General features: G+C 43.8%; 2 protein-coding genes across 2 annotated transcripts; both read right to left on the bottom strand.

Moving 5' to 3' along the window:
- Positions 1-4,416: 4,416 nt before the first annotated feature.
- On the bottom strand, positions 4,417-14,781 carry ncstn (nicastrin). Its single transcript, XM_079348462.1, has 18 exons — positions 14,630-14,781; positions 13,021-13,122; positions 12,791-12,914; positions 12,258-12,379; positions 11,369-11,514; positions 10,497-10,641; positions 10,244-10,356; positions 9,492-9,644; positions 9,295-9,399; positions 8,737-8,814; positions 7,781-7,950; positions 7,565-7,667; positions 7,051-7,149; positions 6,674-6,761; positions 6,502-6,568; positions 6,334-6,451; positions 5,851-6,063; positions 4,417-5,654 (listed from the first exon to the last, which is right to left on the bottom strand). The coding sequence occupies exons 1-18, from the start codon at positions 14,685-14,687 to the stop codon at positions 5,532-5,534; spliced, it is 2,127 nt and encodes a 708-aa protein (XP_079204588.1). The 5' UTR covers positions 14,688-14,781; the 3' UTR covers positions 4,417-5,531.
- A 278-nt stretch (positions 14,782-15,059) lies between these two features.
- On the bottom strand, positions 15,060-27,355 carry copa (COPI coat complex subunit alpha). The gene is made up of 30 exons (XM_079348427.1): positions 27,134-27,355; positions 26,702-26,815; positions 26,517-26,590; positions 25,571-25,651; positions 25,415-25,491; positions 25,189-25,298; positions 23,385-23,494; positions 22,322-22,421; positions 21,853-22,071; positions 21,594-21,744; positions 21,424-21,490; positions 21,254-21,329; positions 21,010-21,092; positions 20,693-20,918; positions 20,046-20,184; positions 19,654-19,816; positions 19,404-19,550; positions 19,072-19,261; positions 18,894-18,989; positions 18,684-18,772; positions 18,433-18,556; positions 18,143-18,232; positions 17,955-18,058; positions 17,382-17,525; positions 17,094-17,234; positions 16,783-16,965; positions 16,487-16,597; positions 16,194-16,355; positions 15,878-16,072; positions 15,060-15,445 (listed from the first exon to the last, which is right to left on the bottom strand). The coding sequence occupies exons 1-30, from the start codon at positions 27,171-27,173 to the stop codon at positions 15,386-15,388; spliced, it is 3,666 nt and encodes a 1,221-aa protein (XP_079204553.1). The 5' UTR covers positions 27,174-27,355; the 3' UTR covers positions 15,060-15,385.
- Between the last annotated feature and the right edge of the window lie 546 nt (positions 27,356-27,901).

Genomic DNA, 27,901 nt, shown 5'->3' with positions numbered 1-27,901 from the left:
CTCTCTCTCTCTCTCTCTCTCTCTCTCTCTCTCTCTCTCTCTCTCCTCTCTCTCTCTCTCTCTCTCTCTCTCTCCTCTCTCTCTCTCTCTCTCTCTCTCTCTCTCTCTCTCTCTCTCTCTCTCTCTCTCTCTCCTCCTCTCTCTCTCTCTCTCTCTCTCTCTTAGATTCTTTAAAACACGACTGATCAGTGAATAACAACGATGTATCGTAACAGCGACATGACTGATGAAATGCCTCGTTGGCCCTCTGCTAATCTCCATGTTATTAAAGTGTTCAAAGAAGCATCGACACTTCATCGACAAAGTGAAGATGCTGACATCGAGTGACTCAAACCTTTCTTTCTAACTAATCAAAGCAGCTCGCTTCATCAGGACTTCGGCAGTGAAACATGCAGCTCAAGTCACACGAAGTTGAAAATGGGCAGATGTAGCATTTTACAGCTTCTGTTCTCCCACAGGCAGAAAGAAATCAAGCTGTCATCGAACTCTTGGAGCTGCTGGCACGGAGACTGCAGCTGTCAGGGTGGAAAAGCAATCTGGGCCATCTCTGAAAGGACCCGCTCCATTCAACAGCCATTTGAGGCCTGATATACCAACTGTGAAAATAAGCGTGCAACACACACACACACACACACCCAGGGTCCAGTAAAGGGAAGAGGCTCGTCCCTGTTACAAGGCCACACACACACACACATTCACAGTGTGGACCACCACCCACTGCTGCCTGTGATGACATCAGTAAAAACCAACGAAAAAACAAGACAACTGCTACTGTCAGCCTTCTACACACATGGCCAGCAAACCGGAGCAGGTGTGTGTGTGTGTGTGTGTGTCTGCGTGTGTGTGTGTGTGTACAAGTCGAACAGGATACGGTTGAATCAACAGGCCTGTGCTGGGCTTCACAGAGACCCCTGCACACAGTCCGTCTTCAAATCCAAACAAAGAATTAAAGAGAGCGGAAGAGCGGAGGGGAGATAGATGTGGTTCAGAGCCAGGACTCGGCTCCATTAGTCAGCGTGTGTAATCTATTTAAACTACAGTAAGACAAACATATTAAAGAGCTGCTTCCCTCTAAACATCAGATTTCCCAGCTGCCCCGGCAGTGCTGTCGAGATAGTTTGAGATTGATGTCCAGCTCTCTGCAGTCACAAAGCTTTGATCTGTTCTCTTCAGAGGCATCTGAAATCATTTTAATTCACTCCTTTAACGTTCATTAAGCTCTATAGGGGCAGTGGTTCTAAACTGGTGGGTCGGGGCCCAAAAGTGGGTCGCAGAGCTAATTTTCCCTGAAGGTGTGCCTGTGAAAAAAGAAAAAAAAAACAGTGTGCCTAAAAGCGCGTTAAAAACTTGTTTGTTCAGTTCTGTGCTGCCTGAGGTCCAAACTGCAGTTCTGCAGTTTTTCATTTGATAAATCTGTTTTTTTTATTTTTCAACAGTCAAAAATGTGGGACGCTGTTCATGTAGGAGTTCACGGGGTTAGTGTTTATAGTCTAGACCGGTTGAGTACCACTGCTCTCTGGGACATTTGTTCAAGAATTAACATGTCTGTGTTGAAGTCAAACATCAGAATATTATGGCTGCTGACATCATGTAGAGGAGATATCTGGGTTTGGTCACATGATCGGTTCAGGTTAGCGCCACAGCTTGAACACGATGAATCAGACTGAAACTTTACGTGCAGCAACTTGAGAAAACGGCTCTGAATGATTCTGTTCTCGATGAGTCGCCTCGTGCTGCTTTCTATATATATTTCTGAGATGCTTCCGAGATGTCTGTGTAGGCTTTCAGGGCATTTTACACTTTTTCCTTTTACCATGATGAACTTCAAAATAAAAATCAAATAAGGCTCAGATTCTAACAACGTTACACAACAGACACAGGAATGATTACAATGTCCTGAACCATGTCTGTTACATCTGCAGGAACGTCTTCCTCTGATCTCTGAGCTTAATAATGTTCATTCTCCATGATTTATTCATCTTTTGAAAGGACACAATCTGCAGTGCTCGCGAGATCAAACCAAAAAGAATTCAGTAAGGTGAACAGATCGAGGCACGTTAGTTTTTAACACGTGTTTTTAGCATGTTCATGATGAATTATTAACATTTATTCTTACAGAGGAGGGTCTTGGCATTTTCACCTCTTTAACGTATCATCACCGATAAATTGGTCAATAAGATGAATCCGTGGTCCCTGTGATCCACAGACTGAAGTGAACGATACTTGAAGTTATTTACTGTGTTGGTGCATCCTGCTCTCGTTGAAGGGTTCGATGATCCTCTCTGTTTTATAAATATCAGATTCAGGGGTCAACACTGCTGCTTGGACAACAGGAAAGATTTCTGGGCTCTTTGGACTGATCTATTTGAAATCAGGGCCTGTTGCTCCTGTTTCTCTTTGAATGTCTTCATACAAACAGGAGCTTCACTGGGACACATTTTAGTGTTGCACTCCTGGATGAGGTAACCGTGTATCAGCTGCATCAATAATTCAACAATATCACGCACACAGCCACACAAAGGACATCCAAAAGGCCAACTTACGGTGAGCATTCAGGACGAATAGAAAAGAGTTGTGCGACCTACTAAAGAGAAAAGGAGGCTGTTGTTGTAGTGCAGCAGGACAATGGGAGACTCCCAGGCCCCACCGCTCGCGTCCTGGATGATCCCAAAGCGCGTTTCCCTTTTCTTCCTCCTTCCTCCTTTTTCCAAACCGGGACGCACTCACGGTAAATGAATGGACGTGGACGAGGCTACTCAAATTCCCATCAGTCCTTCAGCGAGGAGAAAATTCAAAATCCTCAGGCCTACATTCAAAACTGGACGCGTTTATTCCCCTCCATGCGCATCTTGTCCCCGGACCATTACCACCCTCAATAAACACCTCTAAAGCCCGCACCCTTCCTCCCACAGTTCAGATCGGCCCACAGAGCTACGTGGCCTCGGTGAGAAAAAACAATAGAGCCCGATGAGGGTCCTAAACTTCCCTGCGGTCTAGAAAAAGGCGACCATCGCGTCCTGGCGACTATTGTTTGTGGAAACCGGAGATCTCAGGCGCCTCAAATCCTCCTCTTTCTCTCAACGCAGCACACATGCACGCATAACACCACAACCAGCATTATTAAAAAGACATTTTCCACACACACAAAAAATCTACTTACTTATTCCAGATTGTCCATTCAGGTATTTTCTCACTTTCCACTTTCTTTCCACTCAGCCGTGGCTCCGTGCGCCCCGCCTCCAGCTCCACTTTGGCCCCTCCTCTGTTTCTCCCCCCACACAGGGGGGCCGGGGGCCTGAGATACAGTCTGTGGTTCAACCCTAACCTGTCTGCAGGTTGAGCCACAACTCATTTATCACCACTGGGATGTTTCTCTGTGTGACTGTGCAGGACAGTCAGGATAATGGCACTGAAGTATGTGAAACAAAGAAAGAGTTCAAGACGCTTCGAACCCTTTATCATGCAACCATTTTAAAGACATGCGTTTCCTTTGTGGATCATAAAAACACATTTTTAGGTATTGAGCAGACATGTAGACGTAAGGACATCTGTCCTAACCTGAGACACTTTGAACCAAGTCTTTATTTTGATGTTAAATCCTCAAAATAAGAAGCTAGTCATCTGCAAGCTGTGAATAAAGCTGCCTTCACTCATTTTCATTTCACATTAAGGAAAGCACAGAAGAAATGAACAGAGAAAATCATTTATTTAAGAAAAAATTAAAAAATAATAATTTGATGGGTAGCTTCAAACTTCAAGATTTCTTTTAGCCAAATAACTGATGAGCTAAGTTGTAGTTCTGTTTGTGTTAGTTAAAGTTAAAGTTTTATTTTATGATTTAAAGCGGGATATACTTTAGGTGTCATTTTGAATTAGTCCATCAGTTTTTCAAAATGTACTGCAGAGTCCTTTAATAGTAATGTGTACGGAAGCCCCAAGAGGACATACATCCGTACGTTTTATTTGAAGCTGTTTTCCTGTAATAACGAGTTAAATTCAGTAGATTTGGAGATCTCATGAAATAAAGTCATTGTGAGAAAAGTTATAGATAATAGATGGATAATTCCAGATATAAAAAAACCCCCAATGCTTGGGAGCAAAATAAAATGAATGTATGTCCACTTCAGGCTTCCATAGTTTTGCTTTCTATCTTTATAAATAAAATGAACATGGTTTTAACTGTATTAGTGTAGAGGCATCAGAGTGGGACCACACCAGAGCTGCTGAGGGTTTGGTGCCTTGCTCAAGGGAGCCTCTGCAGTACTCGGGCCAACAGTGCAGTACAACTTCCATATTGTGGTTCACATCTGGACCTAATCTATCAGTGAGTAGAGTCTTAGGTCTGCTCTTTGGTTTTTCATGCTCCCGTCGATCCTCGATCAAGACATTCACATTTCAGTGAAAAAAAAAGACAAGTTGGAAAAGAAGCCATGTTTATTTCCTCATCAAGGCATCACAATTGGTCACTGATTCAAGCCATCATGAACACTCATCAACAAAATCTTCTCTCATGAGGTCTCATTTTTTCCAGAAGTTACCGTTAAAAGAAACCTTACCACGAAGGTATGAAAACAAAAACGAGTGCACAGCCTGAGTACCAGCGCTTTTGTTTTTTTGCAGAAGCACAAGATTTTCTGACTGGATTTTTTTTGGCAGCTGATCGATATGCAGTAAAGTGTTTGTCAGCCGCCGTCAGACTCTGAAGGGGGAAATTCTTCTTCGTCTTCTTCTCCACATGTAAATATCACAACATGTGAACTTGAGGCGAGTCTGTCACTACTTCAACCTGTGATCGTATGTGTGCTGGAACTGAACAATATAAATATGAAGGTTGTTGTCATCCTACAGTTAATCAAAATACCTCACCACACATTTCTGGATTTGCAAAAACCTTAAAATTTAAATGTTACTACTTGTTCACCGACTCAAAAAAAAAAAGTGGTTTCTTATCATTACAACTGATTGATAAGTTAACTACACTGACAGAGAAGACAGCTACAGTATTGCACATACCATTTGCGATCCTCACACGCACACATTTGCACACACGCGCTCCGCACACACTGAATCCCACGGTCAAACGCTCACACATTTATTCACATGTACATATTCACAATCAGACGCACACGCTCAAATAATGCTCCATGTTTAGTGCCTGTCCTGTGACACGGTAAATAAAACATTCTTTGACATTAAAAAGGGAAGAAAAAAAAAGAAAAAGAAATATTAACATCTTTTCTACTGTCAGGGCCTGCTGGTGCCTGACCAGTGTTTTTGGACCCTGAATGAGTCCAGATCCATCCAGGCTGGTCCAGTCATCATGTCACGTCTCACCACAGTGAGTCCTCAAACACGGAGTCGTCGTCGTCGTCGTCGTCTTAAAAAAACAATCCCTCTCTCTCTGCTGCTGTGAACCTACAGGAGTTGTGTTTTTGAAGAGAAGGGGGCCGGTCCGTGTCTGCTTCGGGATTGAAAGTAGTAGAAGTAGTAGGAGTAGTGGTCGTGGGCCTGCGGTTCCTCTTGGCGGGGGATCAGTAGGTGGCGTTTGCGGGTTCCCTCCCCGCACTGAAGAGCATGTCGGCCTTGGAGCTGACGATGTACGTGATGAGCAGGGACGATATCAGGATGCCCACGCCCACGCCCAACGTCAACATCTGAGACGGGCCAAAAGAACAGAAAGCCTTTTTGAAAACTGCTTGTAATCTTTTATACAGTTTTTAAATGATCGCAAAGAAAACAACATCCTCACATTAACCTCTCACGTGTATTAAACTGATAAAAAAAAAATAATAATACTACAATGTGAGACAGCTACGGGTTGCATGCACGAGGAGTGAAAAACCAGTTTACCTCCAGTTCATGACTGGCCACCAGAAAGATGCGTCCTTTGATGGTCTTCCACCGGGACTCTGTCCACGTTGAATAGTCTTTGGAGGTGTAGTCCTGCAGGTCGAAGGCTGGGGAAAGGGCTTTGGACAGACGCACGGTGGAGCGGACGCAGAAGCCCTCCCTCTTGGTGCTGTTGGGAGGCGCCGCGCCTTGAACCCACATGTAGGTGTACATCTGAGGGAGGAGTGGCAGGGCGTTGGACACCAGTTAAAATGGGAAAATGAGATACCAGTCTGTTTGAATGCAGCATTCATATGAATCATTCTATTTAAATAAGTAACCACAATCAACTCCAGAAGACTGAAGATGTGATCATGGACTTGTCATCCACATCATCCCTCCTCACTTCTTACCGACTCGTCTGTAAATACTCGTCTTTTTTCCCACCTCTCCGTCTTTCTTTCGTTTCTTTGCTCATAGAAGAAAGCGTGCTGTGCGTCTTACATGTTTGCTCTCCGTGTCCTTCTCGTCCTCTCTCTGGTTCTGGCAGTCGGTCTGCGTGATGTTTGGGGTGTTTCCAGTCAGGTTAGCCAGCAGGTACTGGACCAGTAGGGTCGGTTCACTGGACTGCTGGTTGACGCCCACATAGAAGTCAGGTTAGCCAGCAGGTACTGGACCAGTAGGGTCGGTTCACTGGACTGCTGGTTGACGCCCACATAGAAGTTTGTCGGCCTGTCAGCTGACGAGAGAAATCGTGTTTTTCATGACAGGCAGGATCAGCAGTTTTCCCGTTCTACTTGAATGAGTGTGTTTGATATTTTAAAAAGCTTTCACTCTCTCTTACCGAGATGGCTCATGAGGTCAGAGGGGAGAATCTGTTGGAACCAGGAGTTATTGGAGCGAATGAGGAAGCCGTACAGCATCCCGGTCACCTGAGGACGAGGACAGAACAGTTAGTGGACATGCCACAATAAAGACACGCTACATGTCACATCTCCTTTCATGAAGAAATGAATATTAAATATCCTTCAATCTTTTAGACATTCAAAGAGTTTCTCCATCTGTCCAGAGTTCACAGAGTTCAGTTGAGCAGAAAAGAGAGCGAGAGACAAAGCTTCAGTTTTTTTTTCTTAAGTGGATTAAAGTTGAATGTTTTTCAGTCAAATAAAAGTTTAAGTTGAGGAGAAAGAAAGACATGGATCATGTGAAACACTTTCTTACTATTTGAGGGTCTGCTCTGATGCTGCTGAGCTGAGCTTCTGCTCCTCCGGCCTGCATGTAGAGAGCGCGAGCGACCACCGTGGCCACCTCAGTCAGAGCCTGAAAGACGCACAGAGAGAGACACACAGTCATTACCTCCAGACCTCATCTGCACGGATCTCCAAATCAAAATGAAATAGTTGCATCATGAAGGCTTCAATTCTGATCAAAACTGCTCGCAACTGTCCAAACTTTCAGAACGACTTTCTAAAGCAGAATAAACGTCAGACAATGGGCTCCGTTCAACTGATGACTGACCGGCAGCTGCGTCAGTAGCTGTGACTTTTTTTTCGGGCTACAGCCGGACGTAGAAGACAGACAAACTAAGAGGCCTGCGAGCGCTGCATCAGTTTAATCAGAAACAGACGGGTCCATAATCACATCAGAGGGAAGAAGAAAACTTTCAGTCATCAAAGTGAGAGCAGACGTGTTTGTGGCCTGGCAGAAGAAATGTTTAAACGCACGACTTGGATACCTTCGCCGTGTCGGTGACAAACTCCAGCTGCTCCTCTCGCGTCAGGTTGGACGGGTAGGAGATGTTCAGGGACTCGGCAGTGTCGTACATACTTTGATAAAACCTGCAGACAGAAGAGGAAAACACGGTAAGGAAACACGCCGGGCCCTTCAGGGTCATGTACGTGTGTGTGTGTGTGTGATACCACGTGTTCAGGAGAAGGTGGCCTGTGTTTACCTGTTGGTAAACGCTGACTGGTGATCCTCAATGACCACGCCGGGGATCGCTCGAGCTCGGAGGAAACGCTGGAAGGACGAGGGCGGGAGGGGCTGAGAGACACTGGGCTCTTCCACCGAGACGTTCACGTCTGCAGCAGCCGACTGGAAGTTACTGATGAGCTTCTGCACCTGAAAGAAAACATTCAAGAACAAACAGAAATATATCATAAAAACTTATAATACACAAACTGGCAGCTCAAAATCTGCTTTCAAAGTTTCCTCGGTTAAATCAAAGACTAATAATCTAATATTCTTCATATCAAATGATACATTTACTTCACTGCATTCAACATCGTTCAGAGCTTTTTCTATTCTATTTTTTTATGGGGAAAAAACACATGTGATTACCGTAAAGTACAGAATATAAGTGGCAGACTGTTTATAAGTGTCTTCCTGCGCTCAGAACAGTCGACAGCTCGGGATCTCTTTCAGTCCTCTTTGTTTTCACTTCAGGAAGTCTGCACTCCCTCTAGCTACAGTGCAGCAGCTGAGCTCGCAGCCTGCAGTATGGAGTCACACTGCCACCTGCACTACTCACTCACTGAGCACCAAAGCTGCTACTAAAAGTGCGTCTCATGCACCAGGATATACAGTATATACGTATTTTTTTTATAGTTATCATAATTAGTTTTGACTAAGTTCATACATCAACTCTTCCTTTCTATCCTTTTCTACTTCTGTATGTCGACCTCTGATCTCATTCACGCGTCAGTTTTTGGATTCAGTGCACTCTAATTATTCTTTCTAACCTCGGCATCTTTTATTTTCAAGAATCCACCACAACAAGAAAAGCTTTGTTTATCAATCACAATGCTTCATTATCATCTCTGGAATGTTTCACCCAAAAGGAGTGAGAGTTCACATCTCGTGGTTGTGGTGAGATACGAGAACAGAGCACGTCCCTCCAGTGCGTACCTCGTCGTTGACGCTGCTGTTCTTCCTGGACACGGGATCGGAGTGAAGCCACATCTTTGAGTCCGCGCGGAGTCCGACCTGCCGTGATCAAGTAACACACACCATAAGATAAACGCAACCAAATCATTAAGATTCATAGATCGGAGCAGATGTGTCTCACTTGTTTCGTTTACTCTTCGAGGTGCAGCATCAGTTTATCGATTTATAACGAGAGATCTTTGAAATGGTTCCACGTCAAACCAAGAAAAGGGAGAAACGCCGACACACCTTCTCAGAAGAAGTTAAAGAGCGATGACCTAAAGACGACCTCTGTTTGACATGTTGTGTTCTTTAAGCGTTGTGTGTCATTGAAGGAGTGTGTGTCTCTGCATGCTGTGCATCAATCCACCATGTTCAAAATGAACAATCTAATGCATTAGAGGTCAAGTGTCAGACCTTAATACTGTGTCCATCTTTCAGATTATCTGGTAAACAGTGTTTGCTTTTTAAACGGCTGTTTAAATCGAGCACTTAAACCAGCTGTGTGTAGATGATACTTATGTCGTCTGCAACACCAACCTGTCCAATCTCCACGACTGAGTGGACATTGTCCATGTCCACAGTGAACTGGTTGTTCTGCATATCGTACACCATCCTGGAACTGCCGATGTAGTCGAAGGTTTCCTGAAGTGACAGAGACAGAAATCGTGAGCCCGGCTGAGCGGATCCATGTTTCAGACGCTTCGTGCTAAAAAAGGCACGGGAAACAAACCGACCCCCTGGAAGAAGGTGTAGAGGATGGTGCGGTTTGGCGGGGCCTCCTGGGTGGCGTTTCTCAGAGCGTGAGCGGCAGCAAGCAGAGCGACAAACCCGGAGACGGCGCTCTCTGCACCTGGAGCGATGTCGAAGAAAAAAGACCTGCTGTCCAACTGAGGAGAGAAAAAAGAACGAGAACAGACAGAAGAGGCATAAAGACAACGCACTCAGACATGTTCATAAATGTCAGATAATAAAGATATCTATTGACGTATTCCAGCCCTGTAGATGAAATCTAAAATAGTTATTGATCTGGAGCTTGTGAAACGCTTTTCTATTCTTCTGCTGATTCCCACTGAGTCTGTTTTTTTCTTTTGTTGCATTTATTGGATCTGTGATCCGAAGAAAGAACCTAAACCCTGTTACCTTCAGAAACCGTCCACACAGCGTCTGATGCGTTCATTTTTCTATTCATCGTGAACATTTTTAGAATGAGCACAAGTGACTCGTACTCATCACGTAGAGTGATCGAGCAGGGAAGTTGATTTTTTTTTTTCCACTGCTCAAAAGGAAAAAAAAAAAACAGCTGTTGTCATGACAGCAAGATAAGAACAAGCTGGATGTCAGTGTCTCAGTTTAACACACTGCTAGCTTTACTGAGTCCACATATACCAATCAATTAACTCGAGACACACACACACACACACACACACACACACAAAGAGTGTTCAAACCTGACTGACAACATGAGACGGTGGTGTCTCTGACTCACCTTGGCTGCTGCTATGATCACACTCTCCCCCATCTTGTGTCCCTTGACTGTGTTGTTGAGAGGCCTGGAGGAGGCCCAAACATTATAGTCTCCCAGAGGGTCGCACACCATCTCTAAAGAAAAAAACAACATCAAGACCAAAGTGTATGGCATCAAAAAGAAAAAAAAAAGGGATTAAAAATGAAGAATCACAAACTTCGATCCCATTAAACGGGAAGAGATGACGTTTCATTTCTTCAGGTTGGGTAAATACCTGGGCTGATGCTGAAGTTGATGTCGTTCCTCCTCATGCAGGTGGCCGTGTCGGTGACGGCGGACATGTGGGAGTAAAGCTGCATGGCACACAGCGGGTACTGAGGAGCGCTGCCGTTCACTGGACGGTTATGATCCAAGTAGCACTGCAAACAAAAGACAGCACACAAACCTGTTTGTTTGTGAGGGTTTCTTTTACTGACAGAGAAACTACAACAGCGCTTCTGTGTCTCTGAAACCACGAATAGTTCTCAATCCATAAAACAAGTTTGAACATTTGGTCTGGAGCTTTTGCTGAAGGGAGCACTGGGAGGTTCAGACAGAAGCTGCTCCGACACCGTCAGACCTGAAACTGTCAGCTTGAAGAAAAAGTTTCCCTCGTCACGGTCGTCAAAGTTTCTGCAGCAGCAGCAGCAGCTCACTTAAAGTTGTTGAACATCATGAACAAAGATTAGTTTAAATCAGTTTTAGAATCTGAGCTGACGCGGTCGCCCGTGTTGACCTCTTTGGTTCGGTAATGTTAGCTCTTTGGTGGTGCAGCTCAGGTTTATAATACACCTGTAACACGATCTGTCTGTTTCTGTCAAATAAAACAGTGGAGGAGAAGCTAAATGATTTGTGGCTTCTTCTGATAAACGACGCGATGTGCCTCGACATGTCTGCTGTAGGAGGAAAGACGCTGCAGAAACACATTCACTGGCATCGCTTCTTCTCCAAACCTCTGCAGGGACAGACTGCAGGGATTTATCACCAGGGGCAACCGGGAATCATTCAAACAGTGCTGTGATGAACGAAGATCAAAAAATGCAATGACTGTAAAGCAGAGCAAATACAATGATAAGAAAAGAAAAACATGTCCTGGTGACACGTTACCTGCCGGATGACCCGAGTGTCATTGTCGTCTTTCAGGGAGAAAATGGGGAAGTCGTACTCCTCGTAGGACAATCCGTTTCCCAAAGGGTTCCACAAGGTCCCGTTACAGTGAGCGAGGGCTGGATCGTAGCTCTCCGTGTACACACCTGAGCGGAAACACACACACACACACACACACACACACACACACACACACAGAGTGCACGTCAGCAGCTGGGACGCTCAATGATGCACTCACACTGCAAAGAGTGAACCAAATAAGAAGAGCAGAAACTGTGAGAGAGAGAGAGAGAAGAAGCTCTACGTCATGAAACGGTGTGATTATTAAAAACTATGCTGTGGCCTTTGAGCATCTGTACGGGCACATCTTCTTCTTCTTCTTCTCTGCTGTCTTTGCACCGACGTGATGTTTGTATTACTAAACCTTTCTCTACCTTTTCAGCAAGTCACATCCAATCAGCACACCTCAGATGATGCAGAAGATAAGAGTGTTAAAACTGACAGTTTAAATCACCTGACTTTGGGATGTTTGGATTAGCGCACCATGATAAATGAAATGCTACAGCTTAGATTCACTTTCATGGAGGCATGGGAACTGTGTTTTTTTAGAGCTATCTGCCAAACAGGCTGTCAAAAATCAAAGATACTCGAGTTAAACATTCATTAATTTTATAGTTTCTAAAAAAAAATTTTTTAAAAAGAGAGAGAGAGAGAGAAAACTAGGAATAACACGATGTTATGGTGAAGCTATAAATGTTACAAACCAAAGTTAACAGTACATAAAAAAACGGGTTGTGATTACACGGTGTGGTTCACTAACTTGTAATTATTTTCTGTAACTGATGAAACACGGAGGGAGACAAGTCCGAGCAGATAAACCTCCACCCACCTGTGTTCTCGTTGGGGCACGAGGTGTGTGGTGAGAAGCCCTCTGGCGGGTTGTTGTTCGGTGCCACCACAGCGACGCCGGCCACCCTGCTGGAGCCGTTCTTCAGCTTCATCATGACCGACCTGACGAGCGCGCACACAGTAAACGACACAGGTATAAATACAGGGGCGACGTAGGTCTGATGCTCTGCGTCAGTGACTTTCCCTCCAGATAACTAACAGACAGAACTGTTACATTTCTGTTTCTGACACTCGCGGATTTAACTGCCATTGTTCCTGTGGTTTAAACTCCTCCACTTCATCCTACGACTCGGAGGAAATGTGCTTCTACAGGTGAAAGAAATGCTGGGGAATGAATACTGAAGGGAGTAAGTGAGACTCACTGGGCAGGTACACTCTTATTTGAAGAAAGCCTTGACCCTCCCTTCACACATCGTTCTGATTAAGATCATTTGAATCAGCGCCTCTCACGCTCACTAAAAACTCCTCAGGCTCCTCCCCCTTTCTGCAGGTTGAGATACATGCCGACCGTACCTGGTGAAGAGCGGGTACTCCAGGATAACCAGGTACGGAGGATTGAGACCCAAGGTGAGGACCCAGTCTAGGTTTTCCTCTGACTCGAGTACATGGAGCACACCAACATCGCCGGACAAAGAGGCTGAAACCCAGAAGAGATAATACAACTTCCTTCAAACACTGATAAGAGAGCAGAGCCACAGGATGTGCAACGTGTCGCCGTCACATCTTAACATGACTTTACTCACACTGGCATCCTATTTGATGTGTTGCATTGAGAAGTCGAACACACGGGACAGTGTTGTTGAGGTGAATGTAAATCTTCTTTTCCACTGAATTACAGCCGACACCTGCAAAAAGGGAGAAATCACTTTAACGACTGCAAAACAAGAGCAACATGACTTCAGGGCAAAGGCTGCACAAAACGATAGAACAACATGTTTATATCACAAGTGGATAGTTTGGTTAAATAAATATCTACATGGAGTTTTCTTCACTTGTTCCTCTCTTTGTTTGCACTGACAGAAGGAAAACTCCCTCAGGGCCCAGATCCATTCATTATTTCTACAACATGCTGATTGTTACAAACAAAAATAAACTCACCTGTATCGCAAAAAGGGCTTCAAAAAATCCCAGGCCGACCTACTACAGAGCCCTGACTCACAGAGAGCTGAACACAGACCAGGACCCCCCTCACCCACAGGACCCCCCTCACCCACACACTGCACTCTTTTCTTTTCTACCATCAGGTCAAAGATATAAAACCCTGACCTCCTACGTTATGTGTTTTCTACCTACTCGTACAGCTTTTCTTCATGTTCACCAACCATGCAAAGATGTGAGAACAAATGGGGGGGACAATATAAAGTATTTTATTGTTTTATCCCAGCAAAACTTTAAGATTGTGAATCAACGTCACGGAGGGAAAACATAATTACGTTATCAGTCTTGAGGTAAAAAAAACATTAAGTTGAGTTTATAATGACTATTAAATATAATCAGAATATAGATTTGATAGAGCTATCGCTGCCCCCCATATATATAATAAACCCCAAACAAGAATGCATATGCCTCCCCATATAACAAAGAATAAACAAATTAAACCTGTGCAATTAAAAACAGACTCACACTTATATAAAGAAATGTACATAACCTGTTGCAGGAGAAGAAAATATGTGTATAAATATATGACAATTTAAACATTTAACTTCCACTGAAGTTAGTTATCACAATGTTAAAACTTTTACTTTTTATACAGTCAATTTAGTCTGGACCAGTAAACAACACACAAATAACTCTGCAAATAACATGTTTATAGTTTTAGAGGAAATCAGATCCTTTACATCACACTGCTGATGGAGCAGGGACCTCATATCAGGGTACCAAACATAATCCTCACGTGACTTAATTAGTGCTTAACGTGTGTTGTGTGGATGATCATTAAATCTACAACAACAGAGGGTGAAAAACCCTGCAGATAGTTTGGTGTGATGCTCTTTCGTTTTTAATCCTTTGAGCTCGCGGCGGCCGCAGCCGGGGAGTCACGCGCAGTCACGCTGAGTAAAGAGGGCAGAGCCGACGTGACGAACTCACAGAAAAGTCAGAAGAAAAAATACGTATTTAAAAACGTAAAGGGTCACCTGTGATGTTCCATTTGAGGGCAGTGGGTCAAGAAAGCCCAAACCCATTTTAAAACGAAAAAGTTAAACAGGGAAGCTGATTAGCTTAGCATTCGGCTAGCTCCTCCGATCACAAAGAAAACCGCCCGAAAACGGAAACACGAACAAACACGAACACACACGAGTACACACGAAGAAGTGTCAACGATGTCGTGATACAACCAGGACCAAAACTCACCGATGAAAAGGCAGCAAACTAGTAAATTAACAATCCATTTGATCGACTGCAGATCCATCTTCCTGGTTTGAAAACACAACAGTAGGTGTTGGCGTGAAAAACGTCCGGGTGGATTCCACTGTTTGTTTGGTTCCGCTTTTTTTCTCGGACACCGTCAAAATGGCAGCGCTCTTGAAAATATTCTCATTTTCTACATTTTAATTGATTTCAAATGTTTGGTAATCAACATGTATTCATTTTAATCAATTTTAACGCGTTTGGTTAAATTAAAAGCACCCACGTCATGCTAACAAACATTAAGTCAGATCAGACCTGTGATGACTCAACCCTGTGCTAACCTTTAACCACCTTTACGTGTCAATTATAAAACCAACATCCTCCATTATTGTCCATAAAGCAATTCCTACGAACATCAAACACACACTCTACATTTCCGTTGACGAACAGGCATCTTTATTGTGGTTGTTATTCAGACACAGAAAGCAGTGCTGCTCACATTAAATTATTTATCTCAAACAAGTCAGAAAAAAAAGGTCCTGGTAAAGTTTCAGCACTAATAAAGCCACAGTACAGAGATGACACAGTACAAGAAAAAGCTTTTAGGAGGAGAAGTGATGCGTGAAATATGATAGTTAAAAGGATTAAAGCGGTTTTAACATCACTGTGAGCAAATATATCACTGTTTGTTTATTTCTCATTTCATTGTTATTTCTACAGAGTATAGAGGTTGTGTTTAGACAGTTTCCTTTCGTCTTCTCAGCGGAACTGAAGCGGACTCACACGCAGGCCGATGACGTCCTTACCGATCTCAGTCACCTTGAGAAAAAAAAAAAAAACATTAAATAATCTCTGGGACATTTCACCTTTTTAATGTCTAGTAATGGTGAAGGAACAGACATTCACACAAAAAAAACCAGGAAGACTGATGAGGTGGCATCTATCCAAAGGCTGTCCTTTCTTCTTTTCTTATTCACTTCATTACTAACTCAACTTACTCTCGTTTCAGTTCGAGTGATGAATGTTCGTTTCATGAAACGATTAAATGTGTATGATCATAAGTGCTCACAAATCTTCATCCACAGCCCAACATAAGAAAAGTCAGTATTCTGCAGATATAATTAAGTGAACTATTTTTTTTCTTAAAACCTCCGTTACTCCAAGAGTCTTGAGCATGTAGCTCTTTAAGAGGCTAAAACAAAGGCAAAGTAATGTTCTGAGTGTGCTCGTCTGAGCCTTGGCTGGACCTACCTGTGTCACCCTGCAGACCTGGCCTTTGAATGGAGGGCAGTAGCAGGCGCCGGAGAGTGGACACTTCTCAACAGGACGTCCACGGTACAGAGGAACAAAGGAGGCAGCGCACAGGTCAAACGGATTGTGAGGATCGTAGTTCAACTGGTGGGCGTCTGTCAGAGTCTTCTCACAGGCTGCCAAAATCTTGCGGGTCTGAAAAGAAGTGAGACGTTTAACATTTTTGGTAGGAAATGAAACAACATTGCAATATGGCCCAATTTAAAAAAGGAAAGAAAAAGTATAACATTTCTTTCTGCTTTGCCACACTACCAACCTGCTGTGCAACATCTGGCTTGGGCCCCAGCTCGAGCAGGCGCCGTGCAAAGTTTGCGGCCGTCTTGAAGTTACGCAGCTTGAAGAAGAGATTCAGAGCTGTACGCAACACCAGCACCATGTGGACTGGCTGGAGATTACAGTGGGTGAAGTAAGCCGCCATCTAAAAAAGAAAACGCAGACATGCATGAGAAAATATGGCTTCAAAAAAAAAAAAAAACAACAACACAGAAGCACGAGTGAAAATCCACCTGTAGACATGTTTGGGTAGATAATAAAGGGACAGATATTTACCTCACACAGTCTCTTCTGCTGTTCCAAAGTGTCTTTAGGCAACTTCTTCCTCTCGGTCTCCATCGTCAGACCAACTATGTACTCTCTGCAAATCGTGATCAGCTGCTGAGCCTGAAACAGACACAAGACACCGTTCACACCCGACAAATATGTAAATACATCCAATCCTTGTGAGTGAACTGCATTACTTCCTTTAAAATGCCAAGAAAGTATTCTTTAACACTACGTAGCTCTAAAAGGAATTATTGCACACATTGTGCATTTAGTATGAATAATATGGACTGCGATTCACTCACCTCTGCAATCTCTTGTTTGTTATCGACCACCAGCAGAGGGACCGACAACAGGATCACTCTGAAGCGTTCAACAGCTTCTTCAAAGCGCCCAGAAGTGGTCAGCTGGTAGCAGTGCTGCAGGCGGGCAATGAGGTCGGAGAGGCGCAGGCCCACAGCTGGCAGTCCTTGTTTGGCCCCGCAGTCCTAAAAAAACAAATAAATTAAAAAAAAAACAATTTGAAAAGTGTAAAGTCACTTTGATGAGTCTTTTATTAATATAAACTAATAAAAATCAACGACACCAGAAAGTGAATCTGTATCAACAGCTGTACCTTCCAGTTCCTCTGAGGTTGGCTCCGCAGGCAGGGCAGGGAAGGCAGCCCCAGGTAACAGGTGCGGCCTCTGGACAGCGTCTGCATGAACAGCGTCTTGTAGGGGCCGAAGCTCACCACTCCCACCTGGTCGTGGAGCAGCTGTGATGCCGCAGATAGAGGGTCAAAATTAGTTCAAAGCTGAAGTTACATCACAACACCATCATTACAACATTCCTAGGCAACAAATCAGCACACACACACACGCACAAATAAAGGTAAGAAATGAAAGAGAAGGTGTGTTCTTACTCTCATGGCAGTTTCAAAAGATCCGGCCAGGATGTGATCGACTGGCAGCTGGGAGTTGTTGCACCACATCTGCGTAGGACTCATACCCTTTGTGGGTGGAACAAAGAAGCCGTCTTCTGCTCCTCCACCTGCAGCCGGCATGTCCTGGTGGTGGGGAGAAGGACATCGTATAAAGCATTATAACATGGCATCAAAGCAGAATAACGAGTAGTAGACTACAGTACAGTGGTGAGGGGGAGTAGTTACGCGTCTCTGAGGGTGATTGGTGACTAATGAGGACATATTACACCAGATACAGGGCTTTCATGGAATAAACAACCTGCTGATCTGAGGTCTGTCGAAATGTTAAGTTCTTTTAAAAGCTTTTCTCTCTCATGCCTTTGGCTGCTTGTTTATCTTTAATTTGTTCGTTTTTTTAACGAGTTTATATTTTATTGTTTATCTTTGTCTTCTTTGCACATTGGGTTTACGTTTGTATAAAATAACACTGACTTGCATTTCCCTTCAGCACACACAATAATCTATCCACATGGTTCTCGGTCTCAGGGTTCTTAACACTGTATCTGCTCTCACCAGCTCTGGAGGAAGGTCCAGGTCTTCCTCCACCTCCCAGCCTCCTCCCTCTTCTTTACCAACTCCTTCATCCCCTAATCCTTCCTGGGCATCCATGAAGCCATCTGGAAGAAAGAAACATGTTAACATTCATTCATACAACTCAAACATTGATTTTAAGTATTTTTCATAGTGACGCTGAATGATACCTTCATCCAGCTGAAGCTCGGCATCGTCTTCCCAGCCCTCGCCTCCCGGGGCTTCCATGTCCAGGTCTGCGGCCATCTGACTTGCCTTACCTACAAAACAAACACGCTGTTGTCACTCTGGAAGAGTCAGCTGCAACACGTTTCCACAACTTATACGAGTAATTTCATTTTGACTTTCACCTCTTGGAAAACATTTCTCAAATTCTGTCACAACTGATCTCTGGACGTGAAGTAATTACATGAAATGGGAAACATGTTTGTTTGAATGGCTTTCCAGACAGATGACTCACCCTTTGCCGCGATGGCTCCCTCAAAGAAGCCCTTTGACACGGTGAGCAGAGGCCAGTTGGTGTCCAGAGGATTGATGGGAGGAGCCGGCTGCAGCAGCTGAGCATTGGGATCAACCTCCGGGACCTGCGACACCGATAATCAACATCAACAATTATTTCATCCAAGTGCATTTATCCGTTTACAGCAGAGTACTTATAGTGTTTGTTTTCAAAAAATTAAAAAAAAAAAAAGAAAGAAAAGAAAAACACACCGTCTCCTTCTCGGGATCAAAGGTCTCCTTCAGCGCCTCGGCCTCTTCATCCAGGCCGTGTGTGGCTGCAGTGAGGTAAGCCAGAGACTCTGGAAGCAGAAATAAACACTTACTCCTGTTCGTGTCTTCTTACACTGTCGACAACTTCAGACAGAAATCACAACTCCTCAAATCTGAGTATTTTTTTTTTTTACACGAAGGTGAACTCACTCTGTCCACAGTTCTTGAGGATGCGGACCCTCTCACTGACGTCTCCCAGGTAGAGAGCAGCCTGGTAGTGACCGCTCATGTCCTTCCTGATCTCGGCTACATTCAAAGACACAAATATTAGATTCAAGTTCACCGACACACAGGATGCGCAAACTCACAGCGAGCCTCCATCTCTCACCGATCTTCATCATCTTGCGCAGCTTGGCCAGGTTTCCGGTGATGAGGTAGAGGAAGGTGAGCTTGTCAAAGTTCTTGGTCCTCTGGTAGCACATTTCGACGACCTGGTGGTGTCCCTGCAGCAGTGCCGCTTCGCCGAGACGCTCCCAGCAGCTGCGCTCGTCCAGAGCCTTCGCTGCCTCCAGAGCCACCTGGAAGAACGGAGACCGAGAGAGGTCAAGGAAAGTGACCTTTAGAGCTCGTACAGCAACATGTCCCCGACAAGAAACACTATATATAGTCCATGTTGTCTAATATTACAAACATGTTCCTGATTGTCCAGCAGCTGCTCACCTCGATGTTTCCACACTCCAGAGCCAGACTGAAACGAGTCTTCTCATCTTTGACAAAGTGCAGAGCCACCTCAGGGTAACCCTTCTTCTGCAGGTAGGCGATGATGGACTGGCCCACCAGCTTAGCATTACGCACCATGTGGAGCACCTGGAGGTAACACGGCACACATCAAGGTAAAACTGTCTGCAACGCACCGAAGGAGAAGTTCACCCCAATAAGTCATTCAACAACACAGTGAGCACAGACTCACCTCGTCGTATTTGCGATTCACCAGAGCCAGTTTGAAGCGGTACTCGGTGGGGTCGATGGTGAGGACGCGAGGCCTGCACTCTCTGTCCAAACAGTAAACGCTGTTTCCTCTCACACGGGTCACGTAGATGGGCAGGTCCAGGGTCCTGATGATGCCGTGGTCACTAGAGAGACACACAATGACAGCGCAGCGTCAGATCATTTTGACGTGAAATGTTACAGACAGATGAGTAAAGAAACCTTCAGTTACCTCCTACAGATGGACACTGTGAACCCTGAGCTACCATCTAAGAAGGATCTTATTCTCTTCTGCACATTTGTTTTAAGTTAACGGACTAAAGAGGAGGCACTTTATTCTCTGTGTGAGAGGAGAGAAGTGTAGACGGCACATACCCAGAGGTGAGGGCGTATTTGATGTGGTTGGAGGTGGTGTAGATGAAGACTCCGCTCTCGTCCCAGGCTCCACTCTTCACTCGGATGTTCTCGTGAATGTTGCACAGACTCTCCAGCTTACGGTTGCAGATCATGATGGCTGAGGGATGAAATAAAATAAAAAAAGAGAAAAAAATTAATCTCTTTGGCTCTATTTTTTTTTTTTAAATATATCACTGAAGATGGATCAGGTTTGAGCTTGGGCAAGACACCAGTGTTCCAGTTTCAGTCACAACATCATTTTCAAGATAATTCTTTTTAGCTCTTTAAAACTCTAAAGTTTAGAAACCACACAACCGAGCTCTTGCCAGCGTAAACTCTCCCACTTTTCTACAAGCTAAACGCCTGAAACACATCTTCCCGTTTTATTTGATTACTGTAAGTAAAACGTTTGGGCTGATTTGACGCAGAAAAAAGGAGCATGTGCAGAACGGTTTGCATCTGGAATATACTAGAAACAATTTCTCCAGAAGCCTGTTGAGCAGTCTCATGATACGCAGCGGCTGCCAGTTGTTTGATCTGATGACCTGAAGATGTTTCAGAGCGTCAGCCCGGGCAGTTTGGAGTATCTGTGTTTGTATCTGAAGATATTCCTCCTGTCTACCTACCGTGTTTAGCCAGCAGGGCCACGTGGCTGGTGTCAGCGCTCCACACCACGTACTTGACCTTGGCGATCTTGACGGTGGCCAGAGAGCGTTTCTGCTGCACGTCGAACAGCGTGACGCCGTCGGCGTCGCGCAGCAGCAGCGAGCCTGTGCCGGCGTAGAAGATCTCCTCGCAGCTCGGCACCTGGACTTTCTTCACGATTTCATTCTTCAGGTTCTTAATCAGCAGCTGTGAAGAAGAAAATGATTGTTAAAAATGAAAGAAATGGGATGATAGTCGTCTCTATTTCAGTACTTCTGAGGCCTTCAGTAGAACTCACAGAGTGCATGCGGTCCAGGACAGCAAATCTGTTCCTGGCCACCCAGACTGCAGTCAGACCGGAGGACCTCTTCCCCTCAGGTGCTGAAAGACACACAGGCATCTTTAACAGTGATTCAACATGTTACTATAGAAATGAACTCCCTACAGCCCAACACAATACGAGCAGTGATACAGTCAAATGGAAACCTGAACAAATAGCACATGATCACTTGTATCTTAAAACGAACGTGTGAAATGTTTACCATCAGGATTCTGAGAGTCGCTCTCTTTGGGAATAGAGTACAGGTCATAGGTGCTGTTCTCCAGGTTTGTCGCCCTCTACAGGAGGTTAAGAGCATTACATGAAATATACCGAACAATTCACTTCAGTGTGAGATTTAAGTTTTGAGCTTCTTAGTGAAAAGATTCTTACGGTGCAGAGCAGGACAGCGTTCTCAGCAGGGTTGTACGACATGCTGAACACCGGGAACTTGGACCCACTAGGACCAGATCATGCAGAGAACACCTCATTGTTACACTCAGTAGATATATACTCTGTAATAAAAAGCTTTAAATCTGGAGGATGGGTGGGTGTTGACCTACCTGCGAAGCTGCATGACGGCAGTGTCCTTGCTGCTGTTGAAGTCCAGCTGGCGGAGGAAGCGGTCCTTGACGTAGTACAGCATGTTGCCGTGCACGGCGTACGCGGGACGCTCGCGCTCCAGCTTGAACACAATCATGCCACTGTCGTGACCTGAAGGACACACAGATGTACATGTACATGATTTCACAGTCCTCCTGCTGCAGCGACACTTCTGAGATGTTTAAATCCTCCGCAGAGTCGTTTTTAGGCACCACCTACCAGCAGCAAACAGGTTGAGGTTCGGGTGAGCTCCCAGCACCCAGAAGCGGTCATGGTCTCGGCGGAAGGTCTGCACTCCAGTCCTTTTGGACATGTCCCACACGCGGATGCTCTTGTCCTCTGAGTTGGACAGGATGAGCTCCTGGCGCGGGTGGAAGACGGCACAGGACACATTGTTGTAGTGACCGCGGCACGTGTCCAGCTCCCACGCCTTAGATTCTGGAGGGTGGGAGGAGGAGGCGTTAAGGTTAACCTTTCATTGACATATGAACAGAGGGTGACAATCATATACTACACTCTGCAGAGAAATCAACTAGATATTAAATAAAAGAAGCTGATGTGCTGTGACTCTCATCCTTTGAGTTCAGATTTATTATAATGGATCTGTGCTTTTAATTTATTAAAAATATCAAAAAAAGAAAATGAAACTTGGCAGCAGACACGATGGAGCATCTTCTGAGTCTCTCACCGTTCATTCTCCAGATTTTGACCTGCCTGTCGTCGGCTCCAGACACGATGAGGGGCATGGTGGGGTGGAAGGCAGCCCAGTTGACCCCACGGTCGTGACCCTGAACAAAAAAAAAAAAAAAAACCCACAGTCACTCAAAAGCAGGGTTGTGAAGATACCAGACTTCAGATATGTTACAGAGATACAGACACGTTGGCATTTCTCGTATCAAAATATTTTGGAGCAGTTCAGACAGATCTCTGACACTTTTGCTGGCAGCAGCTTTTGATTAAAAATAAGACTGACGAGCTGCAGTGTTTTTAAAGGTTCTGTGCGTTCTGATACAGTTGATCATTAAAATAACTGAAATCTGATTGTGCCGTTAAAACATCAGAAAGTAAAGAGAGCTATCAAATAGTTCTCCCCCTGACACAAAAACAAACCAATGATTTGCCCGCACTGAAAAACGAACAACTTCAGAACACCATCTGCCGCCTCAGAAAAAGAAAACTTCATGTCCAAAAAAAATCTATAAATAAAAAATTATTACTCTCCAGTAGACATGTTTTCCTCTTTCATCACTGATGTTGAAGCTCAACCCAGGTGACTAATTTTATTTCCCGATTTTTTTTATTTTTTTTTTCACCTCAGGAGTCACAGCTCAGGTCTTAAAAACAAACAGAACTGCCAGCGTTATTTAACCCAAAGACACATTTAATATGTTTCTTCCATGAAATCGACAAAAACTTGGAAGTCAGTGACAACTTGGAAAATGTCTTTATAATAGTTCACTTGTTTCTCTTCTGGCTTTTCACCAGAAAGGTTCACGCTGCTCTTTTATAACGGAGGTGCTTTAATTTTATTAGTACTGGTGTCACTGGAGGCATTATGGAAATGCCAAAAGAACGTTTAAGTGAAAATGCTGAAAAAATAGTGCGAGTTATTTCCACCAACTTGTGCAAATAAACACCTTTAACAGGAGCACGAAACCCTGAAGCATTCAGAACAAATTCTGACACTGTTGGGTTAAACATTGTGTAATTAAAAAAAAAAAAAAAAAAAACGCGTGGAACTCCCTGCTCACCTCGAGGACATGCTTGACAACAGCATCGGAGGCACCGAACAAGTCGACACCAGAGATGCCGCGCACCTCCGTCTCCACGGCGCCAGGAGACAGGTTCTTCTTCCTCAGACCTGGAACCAACATTCAATGCAACGTGTGCAAGGAAGGAGCCACATTTATGTTACACAGGGCACAACCACAGTACGGGGGGGAAGAAGAAGAAAAAACAAGATCAAAAAATTACTGAGATAATAAAAATAGGAATAAAAGAAGAAGAGACGCAGATGAGGGCAATTACAAGGAGGGAGAAGTGTTGGACCACTGAACACACACACACAGGGTGGAAACACAGCAACACAACCTCTGCTCTCTCATTTACCACACCGACTTGAGTCTGGAAACAATCATGGCCGTGACAGTGCTGCTGATTGGGTTAATGAATCACTGAAAAACAGATGAATCACAGTTCTTCAGGAGTTGATTGGAGAGCAAAGCAAGAAACAAGATTTCTTCCCAGACTCAAATGAGATCAGGAAAAAAAGAGAAATGACTTGAGAAAACGCAGCTCGTGTTCATGATTCCTGCCCCGTTAAAGCTTTGTGGTGAACAGATGGTTCAACAGCATGAAGGGAGGACAGCGACAGGGGTGTGGAGGAGATGGCACTAGGAACCCATGTGCAGGTGTGGATGTTTCCAGGCAGAGCATGGGGTCGGGAGGACGCAGGGAGCGAGTGGAACGTGGGAGATGAGGGGGTGGGGGGGGTGGGGGGTGGGGTGGGGGGGTGGGGGGTGGGTGGAGTGGGGTTTGGCGTTGTAAAGACGTGCTCTGATGGGGCGTTGAGATGGGAGGAATATGAGGAGGTTTGTCGCCTTCAGTAGAGCTTCATGCATGCTTCTGCATGATAGAGTCAGTGACATGCAGAGTTAAAAAATAAACACCCTGACGTGACATCGTTTAAGGTTAGGAACAAGTTGGTGACGAAACAGGGACTTTAAAGCTGAGAGAAATATAAACAGGGTTTGTATATTTCATCTTGTATTTTGAGCAGCTTTCATGCCAAGTGAGGTGAGAAAATATTTCAGTATCAACAAGGTTAACTACATGTGCGGTACAGTTTAAAACCAGTTAGTAGTAAATTGCAGTTTCTCCTAAAATATGGGATGCAACATGGACTTCTAATAAAAGAAAGAGTGCAAAACAACCTGTGTTATATTGGTGCCGTGCAAGTAAAAGAGTGAGTCAAGTATGTCAAATGTCTCCGTCTTGTTACGATGTCTTACAAACTAGAAGCTCGTTAGAAACTGTATGAACGTCTGCTATCATGCCATAAAATGTGAAAGCACATGAATCCTGAAGGGACAGAGGAGATACAGATCCACATCTTATGCAGGGTCACATGACAGAAAGTGTGAGTACAAGTGAGACAATTAGTAGTTAGTAAGAAGAAGCAGGAAACCACATAAACAGACAGATTGTAGGAGCATGCAAAGGCACAGAAACACCTCTCCTTCATCTGTTCTGCATCCTACGACTATCAGTATGTTCACTGCTCCTTCATTCAGAACACTTACCTGTTCAGTATCTCACTAATAAAATACCTTTCTCTGAATTTATTCTGACATTTCATCTATTCCTGGTTCTGTCTTTCCTGAAAGGAGAGGTGTTTCTGTGACCGGCCCGCAGAGATTTGTCCTCTACAAGACGGAGAGGAAGAAGAGGTGATCATCCTGCTTCTTCCTCATCCTTCATACCACTCTTGCCCTCCCAACATTTTCCTCAAACCCTGAGCCACTGTCCCCTGGTCCACCGTGCCCGGGCTCTCACCAGAAATATCCCACACTCGCACGGTCTGATCCAGACTGGCTGACACCACCAGGTCCTCCGACGGGTGGAACTGGGCGCACATCACGTAGTGGTTATGGCCAGTCAGCACACTGTGGATGACGAGTGAAAGTCACAGATGAGTGTTGTGTGATTTATGAAATCCAAGTAGATCACAAAGCTTAACTCTAATGATCTCCTTGGTAACTGTTTACAGTGTGTTTCTTACCATACGCAGGTCCTGGACTGCCAGTTCCAGATGCGGATGGTCTGGTCATCCGAGGCACTCAGAATCCAGGGGTACTCCTACAGAGAGTTGTTGTTGTTTATTTTACTGCTATAAACAGGATACAGAGATACATGGGGGGGTTCAGGACACACTCACATGGTGGAAGAAGGTGGTTCTGATATAGTCAAGGTGTCCAAGGAGAGTGAAGAGGCAGCGTCTCAGCTTGTAGTTCCACACCTGTTCAAAAAGGAAACGTTTCCTCAGCGTATAGTTCACCATTCACTCAACTCACGATGCCATACGAGACGATTCTCTCACGATCTATTTTAAGAGAGTCTGGATGTGATCAGAGCTGCTTGTTGTGCTGTCGATTAAACTCTGCATCATGTTGTTTGTGCAGTTTGTGAAGTTCTCTGTCATGTTGTAATATTTGCACACAGTTTTTTTCTTTCCCGCTCATTACATCCGACCTCCTCTGCTCTACAGCTGCTGACGCTTCACGATTCTACTGCAAATCTTTTTTTCAGTGAATCGATTCAAACCTTCGAATCGATTTCTAACAGCCTCACCATTAATCTTTGAATCCTGAGCATTGATTTGATTTGCTTATTTATTCTGAACATGTAACATAAGATAAAGATGAACATAAAAATAATAATAATAAATAACAGAACAAAAAAAGCAGACAGAAAATAAATAAATAAAAATCAAAACAGTGGAAAGTATAATTCAGAAGAAAAGTTAAAAGTTAGATGTCCCCAAAGGAGTGGGAAGAAGTAAAAGTTATTTAATGTCCACCTATTCATCTTACATGTAATATCACATAAAAATCGATTTTTATAGTTCATATATTTTTTTATTGTCAATTTATAAAAAAATATATATATATAAATGAGATTTAAATTAAATTGATGTAACGTGATATAAAACAACAATGCAGCACCAAGGATAGAAATAATATCATCAGGACATGAATCCTCTTATCTCTTTATTACTTATTTATAAATAAAGGAGATTTAAGAGCACGCTTTGCAGACATATTGGGATTAAAGGAGCACCACACAGTAAGGTTCATATAAATAAGAGTCAGAGTCAGCCTCACCTTGATCTTGTAGTCATCTCCTCCAGACACAAACAGAGGCTGCTGCTTGTGGAAATCAATTCCTCTTACGGGACCTTTGAGCAAAGACACACAAGCACAATGATCACACACTTTATCAGCAGCAGCACATGCATGAACATTAGTACCTGAGGGGCGCGCACACACACAAACAGTTTGTCTCTCACCATCATGTTCGTCAAACTTGTCGATCAGTGTGCACATCCGATAATCCCACAGCTGGATCACCCCGTTGTGCAAACTTGCAAGAACCCATGGCCTCTTGGGATGGAAACTCAGGCCTAAAATACAAAATATATATATAATAAATGTATTTAGAAAATCAACTATCTTATGATATAAGCTGTTAAAACGTCATCAGCTTTCTGTGTGGACAATCAAGTGGTAGAGCTGAGCTAAATCATCGTTCATTGCGCTAGTTAGTTAGCTTTAGAGACGTAAAGTCTGATTAGAAACACGGACTTAAAATATTAAACATATGATATATAAATATATACCTACTATAATCAGTGATTGAATGAGAGAGAGACTTTTAAAGGATGAATAACTAACATAGTTAACGTCTGAGTGCTAGCGCTAGCTCACATGCTAACTCTTACCTTTGACACGAGCCGACTTCGTCTCAAATTTTGTCAACATCGTCACCTGATAAGATGCCAAGTTGTAATGCTAATGCGTTGGTGAAAATAACTCCCCACAAAAAAAGAACGATTAAAATACTTCAAAACAATCCAAACAGGTGAGCTCGCTTAGCCGAGCTCTCTCCTTTTTCCTGACACGTAGCTCGTTTTGTCTTCCGGTTTTGGAACAATAAAGTTTTTTTAGATTGACAAATCTGACGCAGAAAGCTCCACGGCGGCGGCGGATAGAAATACAGCACATAGAACTGAACCGTCATGAGTCATGTGCTAGACGTGGATTCTCACTAGACTGTAAAAATAATCTCCCCAAAACAGATAATAACAAAGAATACAAAAAAATAAAATGATAATAAAATTTGATGGTAATAAAAAAGTTCCAAATATCAGACGGTGAGAGAGAAATACTTTCCCCAAATGAAACACCTACATCTTGAATTTAAACACAGTCGCAGGGTTTTTACTCTTGATATTCTACTTCTATGTGTTCTCGTTTAAAGAGACGCACTTTTTAGACGAGCTTCACCTGTACATTTATAACTGACTGAACGTGTCCTTGTTATAAATATAACTACTTGTTAAAGGGGATTTGAGTGAAAAACTTTAAGTAGAAATAATGTAGAAACGATGTTAATTTTTCTGACAACTGAGCTTACTTCATCTGCTATCTCACATGATTAACAGCTACTAATTTAATAGTTCAAGGAGATTTTTCCATGTGTTGTTTCA

This window comes from Symphodus melops, assembly GCF_947650265.1.
Source record: "Symphodus melops genome assembly, chromosome: 7".
NCBI lineage: Eukaryota > Metazoa > Chordata > Actinopteri > Labriformes > Labridae > Symphodus > Symphodus melops.
This window is presented reverse-complemented; position numbering and strand designations above follow the sequence as displayed.

What these genes read in the sequence shown, in the direction of transcription:
- ncstn (XM_079348462.1), bottom strand. Translation starts at nt 14,687, where the DNA reads ATGGATCTGCAGTCGATCAAATGGATTGTTAATTTACTAGTTTGCTGC. An exon ending in CAACTTCAGCATCAGCCCAG is followed by an intron (nt 10,357 to 10,496) that starts GTATTTACCCAA and finishes TTTTTTCTTTAG; the next exon opens with AGATGGTGTGCGACCCTCTG. An exon ending in GAACCGACCCTACTGGTCCA is followed by an intron (nt 6,452 to 6,501) that starts GTACCTGCTGGC and finishes CCAGCAGTCCAG; the next exon opens with TGAACCGACCCTACTGGTCC.
- copa (XM_079348427.1), bottom strand. Translation starts at nt 27,173, where the DNA reads ATGTTGACAAAATTTGAGACGAAGTCGGCTCGTGTCAAAG. An exon ending in CGACTCTCAGAATCCTGATG is followed by an intron (nt 21,093 to 21,253) that starts GTAAACATTTCA and finishes TGTGTCTTTCAG; the next exon opens with CACCTGAGGGGAAGAGGTCC. An exon ending in TGAATCGCAAATACGACGAG is followed by an intron (nt 19,551 to 19,653) that starts GTGAGTCTGTGC and finishes TGTTACCTCCAG; the next exon opens with GTGCTCCACATGGTGCGTAA.